At 44.6% G+C, this 25,344-nt stretch overlaps 1 protein-coding gene across 22 annotated transcripts in view; it reads right to left on the reverse strand.

The window, feature by feature from the left end:
- CLASP1 (cytoplasmic linker associated protein 1) overlaps positions 1 to 25,344 on the reverse strand; it is a 442,952-nt gene that overhangs the window by 174,558 nt on the left and 243,050 nt on the right. For 15 of the 22 annotated variants that reach the window (XM_038747593.1, XM_038747591.1, XM_038747588.1 and 12 more), the window contains 7 exons: positions 22,324 to 22,383; positions 17,243 to 17,320; positions 16,014 to 16,181; positions 15,382 to 15,431; positions 9,834 to 10,004; positions 8,094 to 8,117; positions 663 to 770 (listed from right to left, as the gene is read on the reverse strand). In XM_038747593.1, coding sequence (XP_038603521.1) covers positions 663 to 770; positions 8,094 to 8,117; positions 9,834 to 10,004; positions 15,382 to 15,431; positions 16,014 to 16,181; positions 17,243 to 17,320; positions 22,324 to 22,383 — 659 coding nt within the window. The remainder of the gene's footprint in view (positions 1 to 662; positions 771 to 8,093; positions 8,118 to 9,833; positions 10,005 to 15,381; positions 15,432 to 16,013; positions 16,182 to 17,242; positions 17,321 to 22,323; positions 22,384 to 25,344) is intronic. The other 7 variants (XM_038747595.1, XM_038747592.1, XM_038747590.1 and 4 more) reach the window with 1 other exon arrangement.

Here is a 25,344-nt window from a genome sequence, read left to right on the forward strand (position 1 = left end):
ATGGAGGGAATGGGAAAATAAAATCCACTTGGCAGGAAGGAAGCCACTAATGGATTCTACTGGTACTATGAAGAAGCCACTGTCTCTTCACTGATTAATGTCCACGCTTGACACACAGAGAAGCAATAATGTAAGCCAGGGAAGCTGGAGAAAGCAGGACCCCAAGGTGGTAGAAGAGACCGGCACAGCTAACAGAAGAACAACAGGAGCGCAGGAGGGAGAATTCTTTACACATGTCCGTAAGACCCACGTGAACAGAAATGAGCATGAGGGAGAAGTACAGGAGTAAGTACGCAAGTCAAGTTTCACTCGAGATGCCTGGATGTCATCGTCCCAAATTAAAACAAAATTGAGGAACATTTCTAAACAAAGCTTAGCCTTAGTGACCCAACCTGAAAAATAACTAGGGAGAAGAGGGGGAAAAAAGCAGGCCTAAAAGATATCCTTCCCACTCCATTAGTGTGGTGTCGTATGGCTCCACCACACAAATGAATCTCGCACAAATGAGGAAATTAACGCAGGCAACTTCGGCTATCATCCGAGACTACCGTTATCTCCCGGGTGGTCTGAGCCAGGCCCCTTGAGGTCAGTGAAGCTGGGGGAGCGGTGAGGGGGGGAGACAATTGTAGGCGCGCGCAGATTTTGTTTTGAAGTCCTCTTACGCTGAGATTGCGAGACCACTTTGGCGCGACTCCGGCCTCTCGTGTCCGAAGGGGTGGAGGTGACATTGGTTGTGCTCCCGGAGCTCTGCCGCCGCGTCCGAATCCGACCTAGGGGTGCAATTAACAGGGAAAGATGAGTGGTGGCGGGGTGGGCCAAGCCGTACGGAAAACGGCAGCTGAGGTTAATCAGCAACGAGCCCTACCGATTGCTGCCTGGGTGAGAAACCACGGAGCCACAATCAATTCAAGCCTGCAGAGTCAAATGCTGACCCTCTGCCAGGGCGCATGTGCATAATTGCACATATACCCGTACAAACATCCAACCAGAGCTTAGAACAGTGCTTAGCACATAGTAAGCACTTAATAAATGCCATCATCATCATCATCACCCTCATCATTCATTCAATCATATTTATTGAGCACTTACTGTGTGCACAGCACTATACTAAGCACTTGGGAAGTACAAGTCGGCAACATATAGAGATGGTCCCTACCCAACAACAGGCTCACATTCATTTATTCAATCGTATTTATTGAGCGCTTACTGTGTGCAGAGCACTGTACTAAGAGCTTGGGAAGTCCAAGTAGGCGACATATAGAGACGGTCCCTACCCAACAATGGGCTCACAGTCTAGAAGGGGGAGACAGACAACAAAACAAAACATGTAGACAGGTGTCAAAACCGCCAGAGTAAATAGAATTACAGCTCTATGCACATCATTAACAAAATAAATAGAATAGTAAATAGGTACAAGTAAAATAAATAGAGTAATAAATCTGTACAAATATATATATACAAGTGCTGTAGGGAGGGGATGGAGGTAGGGCGGGGGTGAACCTACACATGGATATTTCTGCACTGAAAACAGGCCATCCGGCTGTAACTCTGGAGAGTGTTCTAGCTATATCAATCAATCAATCGTATTTATTGAGCGCTTACTGTGTGCAGAGCACTGTACAAAGCGCTTGGGAAGTACAAGTTGGCAGCATATAGAGACGGTCCCTACCCAACAGTGGGCTCACGGTCTAGAACAATCTATATGGGAGGACATTGCTAAAATCTGCTCTTTCCTCTCCATCCAAACTGCTACCACGCTGATCCAATCTTTTATCCTATCCCATCTTTACTACCGCATCTATGTCCTCGCCGAACTCCTGGCCTCCTGTCCCTCCCCACACCAATTCATTCTGCTGCACGGATCATTTATTGACAAAAACGTTCAGTCCACGTCTCCCCACTCCTCAAGAACCTCCAATGGTTGCCCATCCACCTCTGCATACAACAGAAACTCCTTATCATCGGTTTTAAAGCACTCGGTCCATCTCGCCCCATCCTACCTCACCTCACTAATCTCCCACTCCAGCCCCCACACTCCGCTCCCCTAGTGCCAGCTTACTCACTGGGTCCCGATCTTCTCTATCTCTGTTATGTTGTACTCTCCCAAGCACTTGGTACAGTGCTCTGCACGCAGAAAGCGCTCAATAAATACTATTGATTGAACGATGAACTGATGGATTTCCGTACCCTCTTGGGTGCCTTTCTGGGCACTCCCAGGCACAGTGCCGACTCAACGGGGGTGATTTCATTCGTTCATTCATTCAATCGTATTTATTGAGCGATTACGGTGTGCAGAGCACCGTACTAAGCGCTTGGGAAAGTACAATACGGCCATAAAGGGAGACAACCCCTGCCCACAGTGAGCTCACAGTCAAGAGATTTGCCCCTCAGAGATTCCCGAGCTGGAGTCCCAACCTCAAACACCTCAGGTTTCAGAGTTTCCAATCAGGGTGGAAAAGTTCCAAAAGGAAGGCTCTCCAAAGTTTGCCTGTCCAAGTCACCACTTCCCATAAAACCACTACCCACATTCTGGCCTCGAATTCAAGCAACCTGGCAGTCAATAAATGTGATTTATCGAGAGCTTCCTGGCGCAGAGCACTGCACTAAGCGCTTGGGAGACCTGACACTTGCCCTCAAGGAACTTCCAGTCTAGTGGAGGAGTTTTCATTGGTATTTATTGAGGGAAGTGTTCAATTAATCAATGGTATTTATTGAGTGCTTACTAAGCGCTTGGGAGAGTACAATGGAATAGAGCCATTCCCTGCCCACAGGGAGCTTAGAAGGAGAGAACTTACCTCCACCATCATCACAGGAATCAGTCAGTCAGTCAGTCAGTGGTATTTACTGAGTGTTGAACATACGCAGAGTACTGTATGAAGCACTTGGGAGAGTACACTAAAACAGACACATTTCCTACCCGCAACAAGCTTACAATCTAGAGGGGGATACTGACATTAATGTAATTGAATAAAATGACAGACATTTGTTCTGATGACTTGACACCTGTCCTCATGTTTTGTTTTGTTGTCTGTCTCCCCCTTCTAGACTGTGAGCCCATTGTTGGGGAGGGACTGTCTCTATATGTTGTCAACATGTACTTCCCAAGCACTTAGTACAGTGCTCTGCACAGAGTATGCGCTCAATAAATACGATTGAATGACTGACTGAATAATCCAAGCACTTATCCTAACTAGCCTTGAACACTGTATCAGCCTCCTTGCTGATTACCCAGCCCCCCATCTCTGAGAAGCAGCGTGACTCAGTGGAAAGAGTATGGGCTTTGGAGTCAGAGGTCATCCCTGCTCCACCAATTGTCAGCTTTGTGACTTTGGGCAAGTCACTTCACTTCTCTGTGCCTCAGTTCCCTCATCTGGAAAATGGAGAATAAGACTGTGAGGCCCCACATGGGACAACCTGATCACCTCGTATCCCCCCAGCGCTTCGAACAGTGCCTTGCACATAGTAAGTGCTTAACAAATACCATCATCATTATCATCACTTCAGTCCATGGTTCACTCTGCAGCCCGGATCATTTTTCTACTGAAACGTTCAGGCCATGTTCCCCCTGTCCTCAAGAAAATCCAGTGGTTGCCCATCCACCTCCGCATCAAACAAAAACTCCTCACCATTGGCTTCAAAGCAGCCAAGCACCTTGGCCGCTCCTACATCACTTCACTACTCTCTTATTCCAACCCTGCCCGCACATTTCGCTCTTTTAATGCCAACCTTCTCACTGGGCCTCCATCTATCATCTCGCCCAATCGTATTTATTGAGCGCTTACTGTGTGCAGAGCACTGTACTAAGCGCTTGGGAAGTACAAGTTGGCAACATCTAGAGATGGTCCCTACCCAACAGTGGGCTCACAGTCTAGAAGAGGGAGACAGACAAGAAAACAAAACATATGAACAAAATAAAATAAATAGAATAAATATGTACAAGTAAAATTCATTCATTCATTCAATCGTATTTACTGAGCGCTTATTGTGTGCAGAGCACTGTACTAAGTGCTTGGGAAGTACAAGTTGGCAGCATGTAGAGACGATCCCTACCCAACAGCGGGCTCACAGTCTAGAAGGGGGAGAAAGAAAACAAAAGATGTTAACAAAATAAAATAAATAGAATAGTAAATATATACAAGTAAAATAAATAGAGTAATAAATCTGTACAAACATATATACAGGTGCTGTGGGGAGGGGAAGGAGGTGAGGCGGGGGGATGGGGAGGGGGAATAGAGGGAGAGGAAGGAGGGGGCTCAGTGTGGGAAGGCCTCCTGGAGGAGGTGAGCTCTCAGTAGGGCTTTGAAGGGAGGAAGAGAGCTAGCTTGGTGGATGTGCGGAGGGAGGGCATTCCAGGCCGGGGGAGGACGTGGGCCGGGGGTACAGTGCCTGGCGCATAGTAAGCGCTTAACAAACACGACAATTATTATTATTATTTCATACCCTTCTGTTTTTCCAAAAATGAGTTCTCCATTCACCCAATCCCACCACCAGCATGGCCCAGTGGCAAAAGCCTGGGCTTGGGTGTCAGAGGTCGTGGGTTCTAACCCCAGCTCTGCCAATTGCCTGCTGTGTGACCTTGGACAAGTCACTTCACTTCTCTGTAATAATAATAATAATAATGTTGGTATTTGTTAAGCGCTTACTATGTGCCAAACACTGTTCTAAGCACTGGGGTAGATACAAGATAATCAGGTTGTCCCACGTGGGGCTCACAGTCTTCATCACCATTTTCCAGATGAGGGAACTGAGGCCTAGAGAAGTTAAGTGCCTTGTCCAAGGTCACACAGCTGACAAGTGGTGGAGCCGGGATTTGAACCCATGACCTCTAACTCCAAAGCCCAGGCTCTTTCCACTGAGCCACGCTGCTCTGTACCTCAGTTACCTCATCTGTAAAATGGGGATTAAGACTGTGAACACAAACAGGACAACATGATTACGTTGTATCTACCCTGGGGCTTAGAACAATGCTTGGCACATAGTGAGTGTTTAACAAGTACCAGAATTATTACTAAACTTCTCTGTGCCTCAGTTACCTCATCTGTAAAATGGAGATTGAGACCATGAGCCCCATGTGGGACAGGGACTGCGTGGCCCATGTGGGACAGGGACAGCATCCAATATGTCCAAGACTGAACTCCTTATCTTCCCTCCCAAACCCTGCCCTCTCCCTGACTTTCCCGTCACTGTAGATGGCACTACCATCCTTCCCATCTCACAAGCCCGCAACCTTGGTGTCGTACTCGACTCCGCTCTCTCGTTCACTCCACACATCCAAACCGTCACCAAGACCTGCCAGTCTCACCTCCACAACATTGCCAAGATCCACCCTTTCCTCTCCATCCAAACCACTACCTTGCTGGTTCAATCTCTCATCCTATCCTGCCTGGATTACTGCATCAGCCTCCTCTCTGATCTCCCATCCTCCTGTCTCTCCCTTCTTCAGCCTATACTTCACTCTGCTGCCCGGATCATCCCTGTACAGGAACGCTCTGGGCATGTCACTCCCCTCCTCAAAAACCTCCAGTGGTTGCCTGTCAACCTATGAATCAAGCAAAAACTCCTCACTCTGGGCTTCAAGGTTCTCCATCCCCTCGCCCCCTCCTCCCTCACCTCCCTTCTGTCCTTCTCCAGCCCAGCCCGTACCCTCCGCTCCTCTGCCACTAACCTCCTCACTGGGCCTCGTTCTCGCCTGTCCCACCGTTAACCCCCAGCCCAAGTCCTCCCCATGGCCTGGAATGCCCTCCCTCCACACATCCACCAAGCTAGCTCTCTTCCTCCCTTCAAAGCCCTACTGTGAGCTCACCTCCTCCAGGAGGCCTTCCCAGACTAAGCCCCCTTTTTCCTCTCTTCCTCCCCATCCCCCCCCTTGCCCTACCTCCTTCCCCTTCCCACGGCACTTGTATATATTTGTACAGATTTATTAATCTATTTATTGGACTTGTACATATTTACTATTCTATTTATTTTGTTAATGATGTGAATATAGCTATTATTTGTTCTGATGATTTTGCCAACTGTCTACATGTTTTGTTTTGTTGTCTGTCTCCCCCTTCTAGACTGTGAGCCAGTAGGGACCATCTCCATACGTTGCTAACTTGTACTTCCCAAGTGCTTAGTACAGTGCTCTGCAAACAGTAAGCACTCAATGAATACGACTGAATGAATTAATGAACCTGATTACCATGTATCTACCCCAGCTCTTACAGCAGTGCTTGGCATATAATAAGCGCTTAAATACAATGATTATTATCATTATCTTTCAGCATTAAAGGGGGGGTTTCAGTTCAGAACTATCTTGATTTCTGTGACCTAGTAAATAGCAGTATAGAAGCACTTTCTGACAAAAATGATCCTTCTGTCTCAAAGAAGAAAAAGAGCAGTTCTCTCCAGAGCACGCCCAAGTGCTCGAAAGAGCTAAGAACCACAAACATCTCCAGAGAGCCTGTTCCACTTCTTATAGTTGGGCCTCTGAGCTTGGGAGAAACATTTCCAATCTACTCTGCTGTCCCAACAGAGGAAAATCCCATTCAGCAATGAGGTCCCTAAACCGCTGAATCCCCCTTAGCCGCTGTGAACAAGCCTTACCCTACATCCAACAGTGATTTCCCACTAACAACATTCAGAGGAATAATCTTCTCTCTACCAAGACCGAACCAGGGAACCAAGGATGTTAGAAGAGCATTGCTTAACACAAGAAAAGAAATGAAACACCCTAAAAGAAACTTCCTTAGGGATGTTCAGAAATAAAAAGAAAAATGGACTGCAAATAAGGGCTTTTCTGTCCAAATACCTCTACCGAACTCAAAATACTTCAACACAGATTTTTGTACATTTTGCTCTATTAGGACATTTTTACTGGCCTTTAATCTCCAGTGGTGACACTGTAGCTTCTTGATTTCTTGCACGGAATTGATATATACACATGAAATGACTCTTCATCTACCTCTTTGAAGCAGGGACCGATCAAAAAGAACAAGGTGCTGTGAAAAACGATCGTTAGTTTTTCCCTTTCTTGCAGTATGGAAGAAGAAGAAGATATGCTGTTTCTTTGGCAAAGGTACAATTACAATGATATTTGACCAGAAGGTGAAGTGTTGGCATAAATGTAAGGAGAGAGTAGATTATGTGAACTTTTATTTAAGTAACCATGACAGTTTGGAATACTTTGAGGGAAGCTGGAAAAAGCCTACAACTTGATATCAAGTACTAAACTTCAAAAAAAAAAAAAATTAAGAGCTTCTAAAGCTGAAAATGTCCACACAAGCTTAAGAACCAATTTGAACTCCCTGATTGAGGTACGCTGTCCCTCTAACAGATGATAAGCAGCAGGGGCTTAGTGGATAGAGCACGGGTCGGGAGTCAGAAGGACCTGGATTCTAATCCTGGCTCTGTCCTTGCCTGCTGTGTGACCTTGGGCAAGTCACGTCACTTCTTTGTGCTTCAGTTCCCTCATCCGTGAAAGGGGATTAAGAGCATGAGCCCCATGTGTCCAACCAAATTAACTTGTATCTACCCCAGTGCTTAGAGCAGTGCCTGGCACAGTAAGAACTTAACAAATACCAAAAAAAAAAAACCCAAACACAAATAAATGAAAGAGATGGGCACCAATCCTTTCCTACAAATAACAGTTTATCAACAAGAGAGGCCCAGGCAAAGGGGAGAGAGTCTGATCCTTCTAGTATAATTCATTCTAAAACAAACAGCCCAGAGAGTATTCGCACATAACCACCCCCGGCCCCTGCAAGTCAACAGTCCTCTCACCCTCCTGTTTGAACGAGAATGGGCATTTTTCACATAGAAACCTCAACAGCAAATCAAGATCCACCGAGGAAAACCAGAATTCACAATAGCTCTAACACCGACGCGGGGCAGCTTGGAGACAGAGGACAAAACCCAATGCCACTGGGATGAACAAGAGAGGAAGGAAAAAAACAGCCATGCAACATCTCATGCAGGTCACCGGTGAACACAGATGAGGGCCGGGAAACACTTTGTGGAAAAAAAAACGAAACCAAAAATAAAAAACAGATCGGGTAAGAGAGGTACGAGCGCAGAGCTGGAGACACACCTCAGTACGGACACAAACTGCTTACCCTCCGATTTAGTGGTAGTACCATCTTTAAGCAAATTTAAAAAAAAAAATAGGGGAAGGGGTTATAGGGAACAGTTAGTAGTAGTAATGAAAGCAGAAATGTATTAGCTCCGAAACTAAGTCAAACACGAGATGATTTCCAAACAAAAATCAAAAGGAAAACCAGTTGAACCGCAAAGCAAAGTCCAAAGCATCTCCGAGGGTCGTCGTAGTACGTTAGTTGGGTTTGGGCCGCTTTCTCCTTTGGAAAAGCAGCGGCCCTGCTGGCTCAGCACCCGTCCCGGAAACTTCCCAGTGTTTGACGGCCTCTCAGCGATCCTTCTTTAGGGAAACAGCTGGAGGAAAACAGCCCCTCCGGGCACCGAAGCAAGAAAGAAGCTCCCTTTCGCAGTGCCAGGCCCAGCTTTGGACATTCACCCGCGAAAGCTGGACGGAGCAGTACCTGGTATGAAGTCCACGTCCTCCCTCATGTGAGGAGACTCTACAGGAGTTGGGAAAATGAGCATCGTATTTAACTCCAGTCCTCGGGCCAGACTTTGGTCACCCTACAACTAATGGGCCGATCCACATGGTGACTGAGAAAAGCAAGAACCTAAGTTGTTGGGAAGGTGTCTGTCATGTTAGGGAAATGGTGTGGCCTAGGGTTTGGGAATCCCAGGTTCTGGGATGTAATCCCACCCCCTGCCTGCTCTGTGACCTTGGGCAAGTCACTTCACTTCTCTGGGCCTCAGTTTCCTCAACTGCAAAATGGGAATTTAATGCCCGTTCTCCCTCCTACTTGGGCTGTGAGCCCCCCATGGGACAGGGATGGTGACTGACCTGATTAGTTTGTCAGTCAGTCAGTCGCATTTATGGGACAACCTCATTACCTTGTTTCCCCTCCCCAGTGCTTAGAACAGTGCTTTGCACATAGTAAACGCTTAACAAATGTTATTATTATTATTATTGAGCACTTACTGTGTGAAGAGCACTGTACTTGGGAGAATACAACAATAAACAGACACATTCCGTGCCCACAATGAGCTTACAGTCTAACCTGTATCCTCCCCAGCACTTAAAATAGTGCTTGACACATAGTAAGCACTTAACAAATACCAGAATTATTATTAATTAGGACATACGATGATTTTTCTCACGTTGAAAAGAAAGGGAATTCTGAAATTCTTCATGGACTATTTACTGAAATCATGGTAAGGACTCACTCCATTACTGCTTAGTAGTCAACCATCTCCCAACAGAAAATAAGGCAAGGATTGAACACAAAACACGTACGATCAAAAACAAGAAACATGGAATTTCGTCTCAGATGTGTTTCTCATTCAGACACCATCGCGTGCTCTAGAAAATGCCAAATTGGCATTAGACGAAATAAAAATCCAGACAGGTTCTAGAAAATTCTTACGTTAGTATAAAAGGAATCACGGGCAACAGAATTCTTAAACTGCACTAGAAAATGTTCTTTAAGAAGCTAGGCAGGACCATTACTGGGTCAAACCAATGGTTCTTCTAGTACGCCACTGGGTTGGCATATTTTTTTGTCACTGTAATGAATTCAGACCACATGAGTAAGTCCTCATCCCATTCAGAATCCTTTTAACTTGCAAGCATTTTCTCAGTGATGGCGTACAACGGTCCGATTGAGAGAAACATCCAACGTGCGGCATAGAGAAACGTGGGAGTCGCGTGATTCGGAGCGAGGAGGAAAATCTTTTGGAAATCGGAGCGGGGGTTAGGAGATTACCTAAAGACGCGTACGATCCCGGGGGCAGGGCTGCTGCGGAACTGAAAGGGGTAGAGCCCGCCGAAGATGAAACTTTGGACTTGGCGCTCGCTGCTGCGTTGACATCGATGTCACTGCGCGACCGCTGCAGCGATCCAGGCGTCGACACGGACTTGGTGCCGATGGTCGAAGCTTCGGGCAGAAAGGGAAAAAGAGCGGTGACTATATCGCCGTACCCCAAACCTACCCATTTAGCCTTCTCTCGACCCGTCCAGGGGAATGGCAAAATGATTAAGAGAGCTCGGGAATATCTAGAATGGTGGTAAATCCAGTTTCTGATCCCGGTTCTGCCACGTGTCTGCTGTGTGACCTTGGGGAAGTCACTTCACTGCCCTGGGCCTCAGTTACCTCACCTGGAAAATGGGGATTAAGACTGTGAGCCCATGTGGTACAGGGTCTCTGTCCAACCTGATTACCTTGAGTCTAGAAGAGTACTTGGCTCAGTGGAAAGAGCACGGGCTTTGGAGTCACAGGTCATGGGTTCAAATTCCGGCTCCGCCAATTCATCATCATCATCAATCGTATTTATTGAGCGCTTACTGTGTGCAGAGGACTGTACTAAGCGCTTGGGAAGTACAAGTTGGCAACATATAGAGACAGTCCCTACCCAACAGTGGGCTCACAGTCTAAAAGGGGGAGACAGAGAACAAAACCAAACATACTAACAAAATAAAATAAATAGAATAGATATGTACAAGTAAAGTTGTCAGCTGTGTGACTTTGAGCAAGTCACTTCACTTCTCTGGGCCTCAGGTACCTCATCTGTAAAATGGGGATTAAGACTGTGACCCCCCGGTGGGACAACCTGATCACCTTGTAACCTCCCCAGCGCTTAGAACAGTGTTTGCACATAGTACGTGGTTAATAAATGCCATCATTATTATTATTAGTAGTAAGCGCTTAATAAATACCACACTTATTTTTATTATTATTATTAATAAAGTCTGTGGGACAGAAGTAGAGCTGGAATTTCCCATCAGAGAAGCAAACACTTGCTCTAATGCTGGACCCACTGTCCGCTCTCGGGAGTAAAGTGGAGAAGTAGATGGATGGAAAGCTCCTTGAGGGCAGGAATCATTTCTACCACCTCTATTTTACTGAAATCTCCCAAGCGCTTGGTCCAGGGCTCTGCACACAGTCAATGCTCAATAAATACCACTGATTGATTGGAAGGTCTCTCTCCATCTGCTGTCAGCATGGCTACCACCATATCGCCTGGTCACATAATCGATCCCTCCCTAGCTGCCCCGCCCCTACAGAATCCCATCTAAATACCATATTCCCCAAAAACAGGGGGAAAAACCAAGAGTGGATTTTTCAGACTGTTTCAGGATATCACAAAAAGTACAAATTGCATCCCGCAACTACTATTTCAGTGCTTCTGCCCCAACTAATAATAATAATAATGGCATTTATTAAGCGCTTACTATGTGCAAAGCACTGTTCTAAGCACTGGGACGGTTACAAGGTAATCAGGTTGTCCCACGGGGGGCTTACAGTCTTAATCCCCATTTTACAGATGAGGGAACTGAGGCCCGGAGAAGTGAAGTGACTTACCCAAAGTCACACAGCTGACAAGTGGCGGAGCCGGGATTTGAACCCATGACCTCTGACTCCAAAGCCTGGGCTCTTTCCACTGAGCCACGACTTGTGTCTTCACACCCACTATAGCCTTTTTGTACATATCAATTTACACCTTATCACTTAAGCCCTCATCTACATATTCAATTTTCCTCTTTCCTCTGATCTATAAAATTCTTTTTTCTCCCCTGTTAAACGTTAAGCTCCTTGTGGGCAGGGAATAAGTCTACAAACCCTCTGGTATTCTTCCAGAAAAGCAGCATGGCATAGTGGCTAGAGCCTGGGCCTGGGAGTCAGAAGGTCATGGGTTCTAATCCTGCCTCTGCCATCTGTCTGCTGTGTGACCTTAGGCAAGTCACTTCACTTCTCTGGACCTCAGGTCCCTCATCTGTAAAACGGGGATTGAGACTGTGAGCCCCAAGTGGGACAGGGACTGTGTCCAACCTGATTTGCTTGCCCAGCATATAGTACGTTTATTAATAATAACAATAATAATAATAATAATAATAATAATAGCAAGAGCAATAATAATAATGGTATTTGATAAGTGCTTAACAAATGCCATTATTACTTATTATTTATTCCAAAGCACCCTGCCCTCGAGGGGCGGGGGGGAGTCCTGAATAAATGCAACTGATTGATTGATTGACTGACTGATTAGAGGCTTTTTTAGGCTACTTCAAGGTTTGTCTGTCTATTATTATTACTGTATTCCTATATAATTTTCAAGGAATAAGTCTCTTTTCCAATTTTCCATTATAACAGTGGCAATGTTACTCCACTCAGCAGAGTGTTCTCCACAGCCTTCATAAATCAATAATATTTATTGAGTGCTTACTGTGTGCAGAGCACTGTACTAAGTGCTTGGGAGGGTACAACACAACAATATAACAGACACAGTAGAAGATTATTACTATTACATCACAGTTTCAATTAGCAGAGAAACAGCGTGGACTGTTGGAAAAGGGCACGGGGCTGGGAGTGGGAGACCCTGGGTTCAAATTCCGACTCTGCCCCTTGTCTGCTGGGTGATTTGGGGCAAGTCACTTAACTTCTCTGTCCCTCAGTTATCTCACCTAGAAAATGGGAATTAAGACTGTGAGCCCCATGAGGGACAGGGACTGTGTCCAATTTGATTATCTTGTACCTATCCCAGCGCTTAGTAGAGTGTCTGCAACATAATAAACACTTAACAAATACCATCAAAAAAAAAAAAAAACTTGGATCATGTGGTCGGGGGCAAAACAGCAGCAGGGCAGGAGGGTGAGGAGTTGGGCCCCTTATGAATGTCCCTGGCATTGTTTTTCTCCCACTTCTCTAAAGAAACAGCGTGGCTCAGTGGAAAGAGCCCGGGGCTTTGGAGTCAGAGGTCATGGGTTCAAATCTCAGCTCCACCAGTTGTCAGCTGTGTGACTTTGGGCAAGCCACTTCACTTCTCTGTGCCTCAGTGACCTCATCTGTAAAATCGGGATTAAGATCGTGAGCGCCCCGTGGGACAACTTGATCACCTTGTATCCGCCCCCAGTGCTTAGAACAGTGCTTTGCACATAGTAAGCGTTTAATAAATGCCATCATTATTATTATTATTATTATTATTATTATTTTAGACTGTGAGCCCACTGTTGGGTAGGGACTGTCTCTATATGTTGCCAATTTGTACTTCCCAAGCGCTTAGTACAGTGCTCTGCACATAGTAAGCGCTCAATAAATACGATTGATGATTATTCTCTAGACTGTAAACTCACTGCAGGCAGGTACTGTGTCTGTTTATTGTTATATTGTACTCTCTCCTAACTGCTTAGTACAGTGTTTTGCACACAGTAAGTGCTCAATAAATACGATTGAGTTGAATGAATAGTCAACTATTCTAATCTCCTCACTTTACACTCCCGCCCACCCCCACCTCAACTGCTACTTCGGCACACCCAAACCACCTAGGCACTTATGTTCCAACAATCCCCATAGCACTGGTGTGCATTTCTTATATAATCTACTCCTATCTGTCATTTATTTTAGTGTCTGTCTCCCCACCAGACGATAAAATCCTTAAGGGGAAGGATCACATCTAGTAGTAGAGAAGCAGCGTGGCTTGGACGTGAGTTCTAATTCCGGCTCCGCCACTTGTCTGCTGTGGGACCTTGTGCAAGCCACTTAACTTCTCTGTGCCTCAGTTACCTCATCTGTAAAATGGGGATTAAGACTGTGAGCCCCCGTGGAACAACCTGATTACCTTATATCTACCCCAGAGCTTAGAACAGTGGTTGGCACATAGTCAGCGCTTAACAAATACCATCATTAGTAGCAGTAGTAGTAGTAGTAGTATGTTGCCAACTTGTACTTCCCAAGTGCTTAGTACAGTGCTCTGCACACAGTAAGTGCTCAATAAATACGATTGATTGATTGATAGTAAGAATATTTATTAGGCATGGTGTGCGGAGAGCTGTGCTAAGCACTTGGGAGAGAGTACATTAGAACAATAAACAGACACATTCCCTGTCCACAACAAGCTTACAGTCTAGAGGAATGGGAGAAAACCAGTGCCAGGTACATTTATAAGGGAGCCCAGTAATAATAATAATGATGGTATTTGTTAAGCACTTACTGTGTGCAAAGCACTGTTCTAAGAACTGGGGAGGTTACAAGGTGATCAGGTTGTCCCACGGAGGGCTCACAGTCTTCATCCCCATTTTACAGATGAGGTAACTGAGGCACAGAGAAGTTAAGTGACCTGCCCAAAGTCACACAGCTGACAGTTGGCGGAGCCAGGATTTGAACCCATGGCTTCTGACTCCAAAGCCCGTGCTCTTTCCACTGAGTCACGCTGCTTCTCCAACTTTACCTCTTCGTGCCATCCCTGCCCTGCTGCAATTTTTCCCCTTGACCACATGATCCAATTTTTTTGGGGGGGGTTGCAGGGGAATGGACACAGACACTGTACCTAGAGAAGCTCACACAATCCATAATGAAAGAGTAAAGCATTAAAACAGCTTAAGGGACGTGAGTAAATGCATAACACACAAAATAAAAAACAAAGACCAGAAGGAAGCTGGGGCTACAGGAGCAGAATTTCTCCTCGTTATTCAGAGTCCAGAGCGATGGCAACCGTGGCCACTACCTTCCCTGAGATTCTAAGAGGGTTTGGGATGCTGGGGCTGTTCTCATTCCCGCTGGGCAGTGGAAAGCAGGATGGGATAGGGTCACCTCAATGATGCAGAGGGGAGCAGGGGTCATTCCCACTGCACTGTACTCCCCCAAACGCTTAGTATAATGTTTTACACACAGAAAGAGCTCAAGGAGTTCTATTGATTCAGTGACAGACATCATCACCGATTTGACAGCGGGGCTTTTTGAACCACTAAGAGGGGGATCTGTGAGGATGTAGGCTCCCTGAGGGCAGGGGTTGGGTCTATCATTCATTCAATGGTATTTATTGAGCGCTTACTGTGTGCAGAGCACTATACTAAGCAACAGAGACGTTCCTTACCCAACAACAGGCTCACAGTCTGTCAACACTATTGTACCCTCCCAAGTGCACAGTACTGTGCTCTGCACACAGAAGAGAGCTCAAATACCCAAAATTGATTGCCTATCTACTTGTTTTATTTTGTTGTCTGTCTCCCCTTTCTAGACCATGAGCCCGTTGTTGGGTAGGGACCATCTCTATCTGTTGCCGAACTGTACTTTCCAAGCACGTAGTACAGTGCTCTGCACACAGTAAGTGCTCAATAAATACGAATGAATGAATGAATACCAATAATGCAGCTTATGACTAGGAAGCTGAAACATTGAGAATATTTGTGAAGCCCCTCATCCCTTCCCTAAAGAGTTTCTTAAACGTGGAATTGTGTTCTAACCCAGTCAACAGAATCAAATGACACGCTCATTTCCAATCCATCAGTTTCACTGCAAAATCTTCTATTTTTCTCACCTCTAGATGTAGAACTTCCCGTTGGACTTCTTTTGGCAGACAAGGGGCGGCTGGGAACAAATAAATGCAGGTGTTTATTTATTACTCTGTGAGTCCCTATGCCTGAATTTCATTTGTTGTGATGAGTACATAAGAGAAGCAGCATGGCCAGGTGGATAGAGGACAAGGCCTGGAGTCAGAGAATCTGAGTCCTAATCCCGGCTCTGCCACTTATCTGCTGTGTGATTCTAGGGAAGTCACTTCACTTCTCTGTACCCCAGTTACCTCATCTGTAAAAGGGATTAAGACAGCGAGCCCCATGTAGGACACGGCCTGTGTCCAACCTGTTTAGCATGCCTCTACCCAGCGCTTAGAACAGTGCTTGGCACATAGCGCTTAACTAATACTATAAAAAGAAATAAAAGTACATCAAGATCCTCCCAATTTCCTGAGATGATCTGAGATTTAAAAAGGCCGACTCCCGGGTGGCCAACTTGCATCCTCCAAACCGAGGAACAAATTTAGGTTTGTGGGCATGCTGTAATCAAGAGCTCCAGTACTTCAGAGCACAACTGAAGCTGCTTCTTGTTTCCTCAAAAGCAAACGCTCCCTGGAAATCCGTTCCTGCCGACGAGGAGAAGGGAATTCCTTACTTGAGGCTCTCCTGAGAGCTCGAGGAGGAGCGATCTGACTGAGGCAGGGACACGATGCTGTCCGAATTCTTCAGATGGGACTGCAGGGCTTTCTGGTAGGATGACTCTAGAGTGTGATATAAGTGCTCTGCTTCTCTGCTGAAGTGACTGTGGAAGCCCCAGTAACACCTGGAAAGATAACCACATTACTGCGTCGAATGATTATCTTGGAGCCAAGCCAGCTCTTAGTGCAGTGCTTGGCACATAGTGCTTAAAAGGTACTATCATTATTATTTTTGATATCACTATTATTAAAGACAAACTCTCCCATTCCAATAGCATGGGTTCTAATCCTATTTCCATCACTTGTCTGCTCTGTGACCTTGGGTAGGTCACTTCACTTCTCCGGGCCTCAGTTTCCTCATCTGTAAAACGAGGATTGAGACTGTGAGCCCCACGTGGGACAGGGACTGTGTCCAACCCGATTAGCGGGCACATAGTAAGCACTTTAACAAGTACAATAATAATAATAACTATTATTATGGAACAGATTGGTTAATTTAAGAGCTGATCCAATTCTTGCTATCCTTTTCAGGCAGCGAAACCTCAGAATTTCTCACATGAAAATCAGGGCAAGCCTACACACCTTGCCACTCGCTTTAAATACACCAGAGACCCATCTCCAGCTCTTTACCTGCAAGAAACTATTAAAACTTAAACACAGATATTAACTTTCTGAAGGATTGGCTGGTGGCCTTAAATCAGCAGCCGTGGAGTGCACACGTTTTGAAAAGATGGATCACCTACGTGTCGGAAAAATCACTCACGTTAACTTGCTATTTTTAAAGCTAGACCAAGTTATTCAGGTATGTAGAACCGTAGAGGAATGTAGACGAATCAAAGGAGTTTTGAACTGTAATGATTAATTTAGTATTGAATTCTAAGAAAATAGTCAATAACTAATTGATCAGTGTGACGTCACTTGCCACGAAAAAGCCTGAAAAGTATAGAGCTTGACACTTAATAAGCACTTAACAAATACCACAATTATTATTATTATTGTTAAAAATTTCAGAAATGGCCTCTTGAAAGGGTTAGTTTTGTCTTGTCTAAAGCCTGATTAAATGGACACCAAAGAAGCAAAAGCAACCCATGAGATCTTTTAAAAAGCACAAACTGAGTACTTTCTTCAAGCTCAGCTTATCAAGCAAGAGCAAGTAATGAGAAAATGCTACGTGGGCCAAACTTACTTTCTTGCTTCTATCCTTGCTTCTGAGTCAGCATCGTGTATTCCTTTCTTTATCGTTTCTGCTAATACTGATATGTGCCTGGATTTAATACAAAATATATTATGAGCTCATGAGGAAAAGTGAGAAAACATCTCCAAGTCATCATCATCATCATCGGCATTTATTGAATGCTTACTGTGTGCAGCGCACTCTACTAAGCGCTTGGGAAAGTGCAATACTACAGAGCTGGTAGACACGTTTCTTGCCCACAGCAAGCGTACAGTCTAGAGAGAAGCTTACAGACCAGTCTTTCAGTACCTTAAAGGACAAAAATCAAAGAGCAATTCTCAGCACCATGACACTTTCACTTACTCCCAACTTAATAATAATAACAATAATGGCATTTATTAAGCGCTTACTATGTGCAATGCACTGTTCTAAGCCCTGGGGAGGTCACAATGTGATCACGTTGTCCCACGGGGGGCTCACAGTCTTAATCCCCCTTTTACAGATCAGGGAATTGAGACACAGAGAAGTGAAGCGACTTTCCCAAAGTCACACAGCTGATAATTGGCGGAGCCAGGATTTGAACCCATGAACCCATTTGAACTTGTGTCCTACTAATTTATTTTCTAGATGTCGTTGATTTCACTCAACCTTTTCAGACAAGTTAAGCAAAAACATGTCTCTAAAATCATTATTTCCTATCATGGATATTGCAGTAGGGTAAAAATAATCTCTTGAAGTTTTCATATTGCATATTTCATACATGCATTCCCTTTGGCAATTAAGTGAAATAATTTCCCTTTTGACTTTATTTACTGTCATTTCACTTAGGGTGCACAATCGTCTAGCACCTCTAACCATCCATTTCTTCTGCTACTTCTTCACTGGCTTGGTGTGAAACTTCAAATATATATCCAGTTCATTCATTCTTGGCAGTGGGACACGACTGTAATCTCCTCAAAGAGATTCTGTTCTGATTCTATTGTATTCTACTGATTCTACAATATTCTCGCAAACATTAAGTGCAAACAGCAGGTTCCCAATAAATACAACTGACTGACTGGAAGTTGAGAGAGCCTGAGTAGAGCAATTTGGCAAATATGTTCAAAAATTTGAAGTCCCTACCTAATCACCAAATCATGGAAGCAAAGAGGAAGGACAACGAATGAAATCAATGTTCTTTAGCCCTTGTCCGGGAAAAATCATTTCTTGTCCTGGGAGAATGACTCCTTCCGAGGGTGAACACAAAAGACTGCACTTCTCCCATCTTATCATTTTTCTTTTAAATAGAAAGCACCAGATTCTTTTGGAATTTGATGAAAAAAAATGCAAAAATACACTTATTGGCTCAGTTCTCTAAGCGGGGAGTGGCAAGTGAGAATTCCTTCCCAATTTTCAGCTCTCATTTCTCTGTTTTTCTTTCCAAAAAAAAGGAAGAGACCCATTCAGTTGGAATTCAGGCCCTGTCCTGGTGAGTCTAAATGGGAGGGAAAAGGTAGAACGGAAAACTGAAATAACAACTTTCAGGGGCGGAATCCGCTTTGCCAGTAAAAAAACCCTTTTCCATGAGATTCATTCTCCCTGAGGACCACCAGAGTATCACCTACTGTAGGAGAAGCAGCGTGGCTCAGTGGAAAGAGCACTGGCTTGGGAGTCAGAGGTCATGGGTTCGAATTCTGACTCCACCACTTAGCTGTGTGACCTTGGGCTAGCCACTTAACTTCTCTGTGCCTCAGTTACCTCATCTGGAAAATGGGGATTAAGACTGTCAGCCCCACGTGGGACAACCTGATGACCTTATATACCCCCCAGCGCTTAGAACAGTGCTTTACACAGAGTAAGCGCTTAATAAATGCCATTATTATTATTATTATTATTATTATTATTATTATTATTAATGAAATTGAGAGCCACCTAGTGTATAGAGCGCCACCTACTGTTCTCAGTACCACTTATTGTACTGATTGCCACCTAGTGTACTGGCTACTACCTAAGCGCCACCACCCAGTGTACTGATTACCACCTCTTGTACTGAGTAATAATTATTTATTTATTTATTTTACTTGTACATATCTATTCTATTCATTTTACTTTGTTAGTATGTTTGGTTTTGTTCTCTGTCTCCCCCTTCTACACTGTGAGCCCACTGTTGGGTAGGGACTACCTCTATATGTTGCCAACTTGGACTTCCCAAGCGCTTAGTACAGTGCTCTGCACACAGTAAGCACTCAATAAATACAATTGATTGACTGAGTGCCATGTAGTGCACTACAGAGAAGCAGCGTGGCTCAGTGGAAAGAGCCCGGGCTTGGGTGTCAGAGGTCATGAGTTCTAATCCCAGCTCCGCCATTTGTCTGCTGTGTGACCTTGGGCAAGTCACTTCACTTCTCTGGGCCTCAGTTACCCCATCTGGAAAATGAGGATTAAGACTGTGAGCCCCACATGGGACAACCTGATCACCTTGTATCCCCCCAACGCTTAGAACAGTGCTTTGCACAAAGTAAGAGCTTAACAAATACCAACATTATTATTATTGTATCCCCCCACAAGTGCTTAGAACACAGCTTGGCACACAGTAAGGTTGATACATGGTAAGTGCTTAATAAATGCCATTATTATTATTATTATTATTATTATTATTATTACTACGAGGTACCAATTATGGAATTCAAACCTCCGGAAGAAAAACCCTGCGACAGAACCTCATAAAGTGTGCAAGGAAAGGCCTAAAAAGAGGGTCTCAAGCCTCAGAAATCCACTGTTTCTTTGGTCATTCTGTTGAAACCACCACCGGTATGGCCTAGTGGAAAGAGCAGGAGCCTGGCAGTCAGAAGATCTGGGTTCTAATCCCGGCTCTGCCAAATGCTTTCTGTGTGACCTCAGGCAAGTCACAGCTTCTCTGTGCCTCGGTTTCCTCAACAGTAAAATGGGGATGCACTCATTCATTCAATCAATTGTATTTACTGAGCGCTTAATGCGCGCAGAGCACTGTACTAAGCGCTTAGGAAGTACAAATCAGCAACATATAGAGACGGTCCCTACCCAACAACGGGCTCACAGTCTAGAAGGGGGGAGACAGACAAAAAAAAAACCAAAACAAGTAGATAGGCATCAATACCTATTAAATCCTACTCCCTCCTATTTAGACGGGGTGAGTCCCTTGGGGGACAAGGACTGTGTCCAACCTGATAAACTTGTATCTACCCAAGCACTTAGAGCGGTGTAGTGCCCTCCTTCCTCTCCCCTTCCTCCCCCCATCCCCCCCGCCTTACCTCCTTCCCCTCCTCACCACACCTGTATATATGTATATATGTTTGTACATATTTATTACTCTATATTTTTGTACATATTTATTCTATTTATTTTATTTTGTTAACATGTTTTGTTTTGTTGTCTGTCTCCCCCTTCTAGACTGTGAGCCCGCTGTTGGGTAGGGACCATCTCTCTCTGTTGCCAACTTGGACTTCCCAAGCGCTTAGTCCAGTGCTCTGCACACAGGAAGCGCTCAATAAATATGATTGAATGAATGAATGCTTAACAAATACCTTAAAACAAACAAACACGCACCACCCTATATTACCTGAGATCTCCCCATGGTCACTCTGAACAGGTTTACCAACTCTGTTACATTGTGTGCTCCCCAAGCGCTTTATATGAAGCTTTTCACACAGTCAGAGCTCAAAAAATCATAATGGGCACAGAACATGTCTGCTAATTCTGCTGCATTGTACTCCCCCAAGTGCTTCAAAGCCCTACCGAGAGCTCACCTCCTCCAGGAGGCCTTCCCAGACTGAGTCCCCTCTTTCCTCTCCCCCTCCCCATCCCCCCCACCCTACCTCCTTCCCCTCCCCACAGCACCTGCATATATGTTTGTACAAATATATTACTCGGTTTATTTTACTTGTACATATTTACTACTCTATTTATTTTGTTAATGATGTACATCTAGCTTTACTTCTATTTACTCCGATGACACCTGTCCACATTTTGTTTTGTTGTCTGTCTCCTCCTTCTAGACTGTGAGCCCACTGTTGGGTAGGGACCGTCTCTATATGTTGCCAACTTGGACTTCCCAAGCACTTAGTACAGTGCTCTGCACACAGTAAGTGCTCAATAAATACAACTGAATGAATGAATGAAAGTGCTTAGTACAGTGCCCTGAACATAATGAGTGCTTAATACATACCACTGATGGATAAACACGACTGAATGATTCTGATCCAAAGTGTGGAAAATTAATTTCAGCACCGAAAACCTGTGGGTCTGTGGCACCTTCCCACTCCTTCCTCAGTCCCACAGCATTTATGCCCATAATTATAATTTATTTATATTCATGGCTGCCTCCTGCTCTGGGATGTAAGCTCCTTGTGGGCAAAGACCGTGTTTACCAAGTCGGTTAAACTGTACTCTTTCAAGCGCTTAATACAGTGCTCTGCACACAGTAAGCACTCAATAAATGATTGATTGATTAATTAAAGCAGTTTGTATGATATAATACTTCAAGCCTGATAGGAGTCAGGAGGAGTTGGATGCAGATGGATCAGAGCCCAGAAGAGTAGATTCTATCTCTATTGGCACTGCTATTATTCATATGTTTGTCATTTCTGCTAGGAATGATACCACAATCAAATTGGATAAAAAAAAACCTCCTGTGCAATTCACTTTAGTGATAACAAAATGAATAGAGTTGTGGAAAATTGCCCATCTTCTATCTTCATTCTTCTCCCAAAAGGCAGACTCAACGAGTCAAACAAAAATGAAATACCAAACAGCAGTCCACAGAATCAGAGCATCTACAGAGCAACGAAGTTATATATATATATATATATGTATATATGTTTGTACATATTTATTACTCTATTTATTTATTTATTTTACTTGTACATATCTATTTTATTTATTTTATTTTGTTAGTATGCTTGGTTTTGTTCTCTGTCTCCCCCTTTTAGACTGTGAGCCCACTGTCGGGTAGGGACTGTCTCTATATGCTGCCAACTTGTACTTCCCAAGCGCTTAGTCCAGTGCTCTGCACACAGTAAGCGCTCAATAAATACGATTGATTGATTGACTGATTGAAGTTCAAGTCTGACACGTACCTTTCTAGTGAATGCGTTTGCCACTCTTGTAAGAGCAAATCTAGAAATTCGAAACAGCGCCTGAAAATTGCCAAGGAAAGGAAAGGTTAGGTTTCAGGTTAGTAAAAACAGAAACGCAAACCACCCGTTTGCAAACCAAGGAACCATCAAGCTTTTCATGCTCCTCCGGTGCCTGACTAAAACTTGAAAATCCGATTCGATCTTGACTGCCCTCCATTCTGTTCCCATTCCCTTCAGGCCTCACAGCCAGTTTCTTTATGTTTTGAAAGCTCTCCAAGCTCTATTTAGTCCCACAAAAAACAGGGGTCTTCCTCTCTTTTTGCTCCCAAATGATCCCTCTATTCTCAACCAATCAATCCATGGTATTTATTGAGCACCTATTGTGGGCAGAGCACTGCACAACTGAGTGATTTCTGATGAAGAAAGGGTACCGTACAGATCTGTCATCGGGATGGGTGGGGGGAAAAGTTAGTCCCCTCACTTCTGCCCCAATATGTGTTGTCACTCCACGATCTGGAAAGAATGTGGAAGCCCACCTGGGGAAGACTCTTCAGGGGATCACCGGTCTGGACAGAGCAACGCGTGGAGTTGGATATTTCAAAGCCGGCCTCCCTCCCGTAGACAGTAAGCTCCTTGTGGGCAGGGAGCGTGTCTACCAACTCTATCGTGTTGTACTCTCCCAACTGCTCAGTACGATACTCCGCACCAAGAAAGCGCTCAATCAATCAATCAATCATACTTACTGAACGCTTACCGTGTGCAGAGCATTGTACTAAGCGGTTAATACGATTGGCAGACAGATTAAGCACTTAGTACAGTGCTCTGCACACAGTAAGTGCTCAATAAATACGATTGAATGAATATGCAAGGCACTGTACCTCAGGCATAGTGTTCAGCACTTAGAGCAGTGCTTTACACATAGTAAGCATTTAATAAATGCCATTATTATTATTACAATACACATTTCCCGTCACGTCAGGTTCTACAAGTGCACAGGCTCTATTTAATAATAATAATAATAATAATAATGATGGCATTTGTTAAGCGCTTACTATGTGCAGACCACTGTTCTAAGCACTGGGGGTGGATACAAGGTGATCAAGTTGTCCCACATGGGGCTCACAGTCTTAATCCCCATTTTACAGATGAGGCAACTGAGGCTCAGAGAAGTTAAGTGACTTGCCCAAGGTCACACAGCAGACATGTGGCGGAGCCGGGATTCGAACCCATGACCTCTGACTCCAAAGCCCATGTTCTTCTCCACTGAGCCACGCCGCTCCTCTGCTCCTATTTCCTAGGAGAACTAGGTGGATGAAAACTGTTTAGGCTAAATGACACTTACTCATGGTCCCAATCACTAAACTAGCTGATCAGATTGTTTTGGTTGGGGGGGATAAAGGGGTGTTCAATTTATTAAGCTTGAGTCTTTCTTTGGATTAGTGCAGAGTGCTTAGCACCGACGGGAGAGGGCTTCTTGACTGTCACTTCTAGACTGTGAGTCCATGTTGGGTAGGGACCGTCTCTATATGTTGCCAATTTGTACTTCCCAAGCGCTTAGTACAGTGCTCTGCACACAGTAAGCACTCAATAAATACGATTGATTGATTGATTGAATGAATGATTCCACCTTTCTGTTTCAAATGACGATGGGAAAACAAGGAACCATCGAGCTTTTCATGCTCCTCCGGTGCCTGACTAAAACTTGAAAATCCGATTCGATCTTGACTGCCCTCCATTCTGTTTCCATTCCCTTCAGGCCTCACAGCCAGTTTCTTTATGTTTTGAAAGCTCTCCAAGCTCTACTTAGTCCCACAAAAACAGGGATCTTCCTCTCTTTTTGCTCCCAAATGATCCCTCTATTCTCAACCAATCAATCAATGGTATTTACTGAGCACCTATTGTGGGCAGAGCACTGTACTAAGTGCTTGGGAGAGAACAATATAACAGAGTTGGGAGAGATGTTGCCTGCCCACAAGGAAAAATGAAGCAGCATGGCCTAGTGGAAAAAACACAGGCCTGGGAGTTAGAGGATCTGGGTTCTAATTCCAGCTCTGTCACTTGTCTGCTATGTGACCTTGGGCAAGTCACTTCACTTCTCTGTGCCTCAGTTACCTCATCTGTAAATATTTTGTTTGTTGGTTTGTTCGCTTTTTGGATTTTTTTAATGATATTTGTTAATAATAATAATAATAATGGCATTTGTTAAGCGCTTACTATGTGCAAAGCACTGTTCTAAGCGCTGGAGGGGGATACAAGGTGATCAGGTTGTCCCAGGTGGGGATCACAGTCTTCATCCCCATTTTACAGATGAGGTAACTGAGGCACAGAGAAGTTAAGTGACTTGCCCAAGGTCACACAGCTGACAATTGGTGGAGCAGGGATTTGAACCCATGACCTTTGACTCCCAAGCCCGGGGCTCTTTCCGTTGAGCCACGCTGCTTCTGTTAAGCGCCAGGCACTGTACTAAGCACTGGGATAGATACAACCTAATCAAGATAGATACAGTCCTTGTTCCACACGGAGCTCACAGTCTTAATCCCCATTTTAAGATTAAGATTTGGATTAAGACTTTGGGCCCTATGTGGGACAGGGATTGTGTCCAACTCAATTATCCTGAACCTGCCCCAGTGCTTACGAGAGTACCTGGTACATAGTAAGCGCCTAACAAATACCTTAAAAAAAAATCTTACGGACTACTAGCTTCCTTTCCTCAGCCTCTGATCCCTTGCTTTCCATTAGGAATTTCTGATTTTAGGGCATCTGCAGAAACTTTTGCAAACCAACTTGTGAATCTTGATTCTAGAAAACACTGCCTTTCGCTAACTAAATAAATATGCCACCTCTCCACTGACGGAATATAACCCAGGCACTGTGGCAATGCTATGGCCCTGCTGAGAGCTCACCTCCTCCAGGAGGCCTTCCCAGACTGAGCCCCTTCCTTCCTCTCCCCCTCGTCCCCCTCTCCATCCCCCCATCTTACCTCCCTCCCTTCCCCACAGCACCTGTATATATGTATATATG

Source organism: Tachyglossus aculeatus, chromosome 1 (assembly GCF_015852505.1).
Source record: "Tachyglossus aculeatus isolate mTacAcu1 chromosome 1, mTacAcu1.pri, whole genome shotgun sequence".
Lineage (NCBI taxonomy): Eukaryota > Metazoa > Chordata > Mammalia > Monotremata > Tachyglossidae > Tachyglossus > Tachyglossus aculeatus.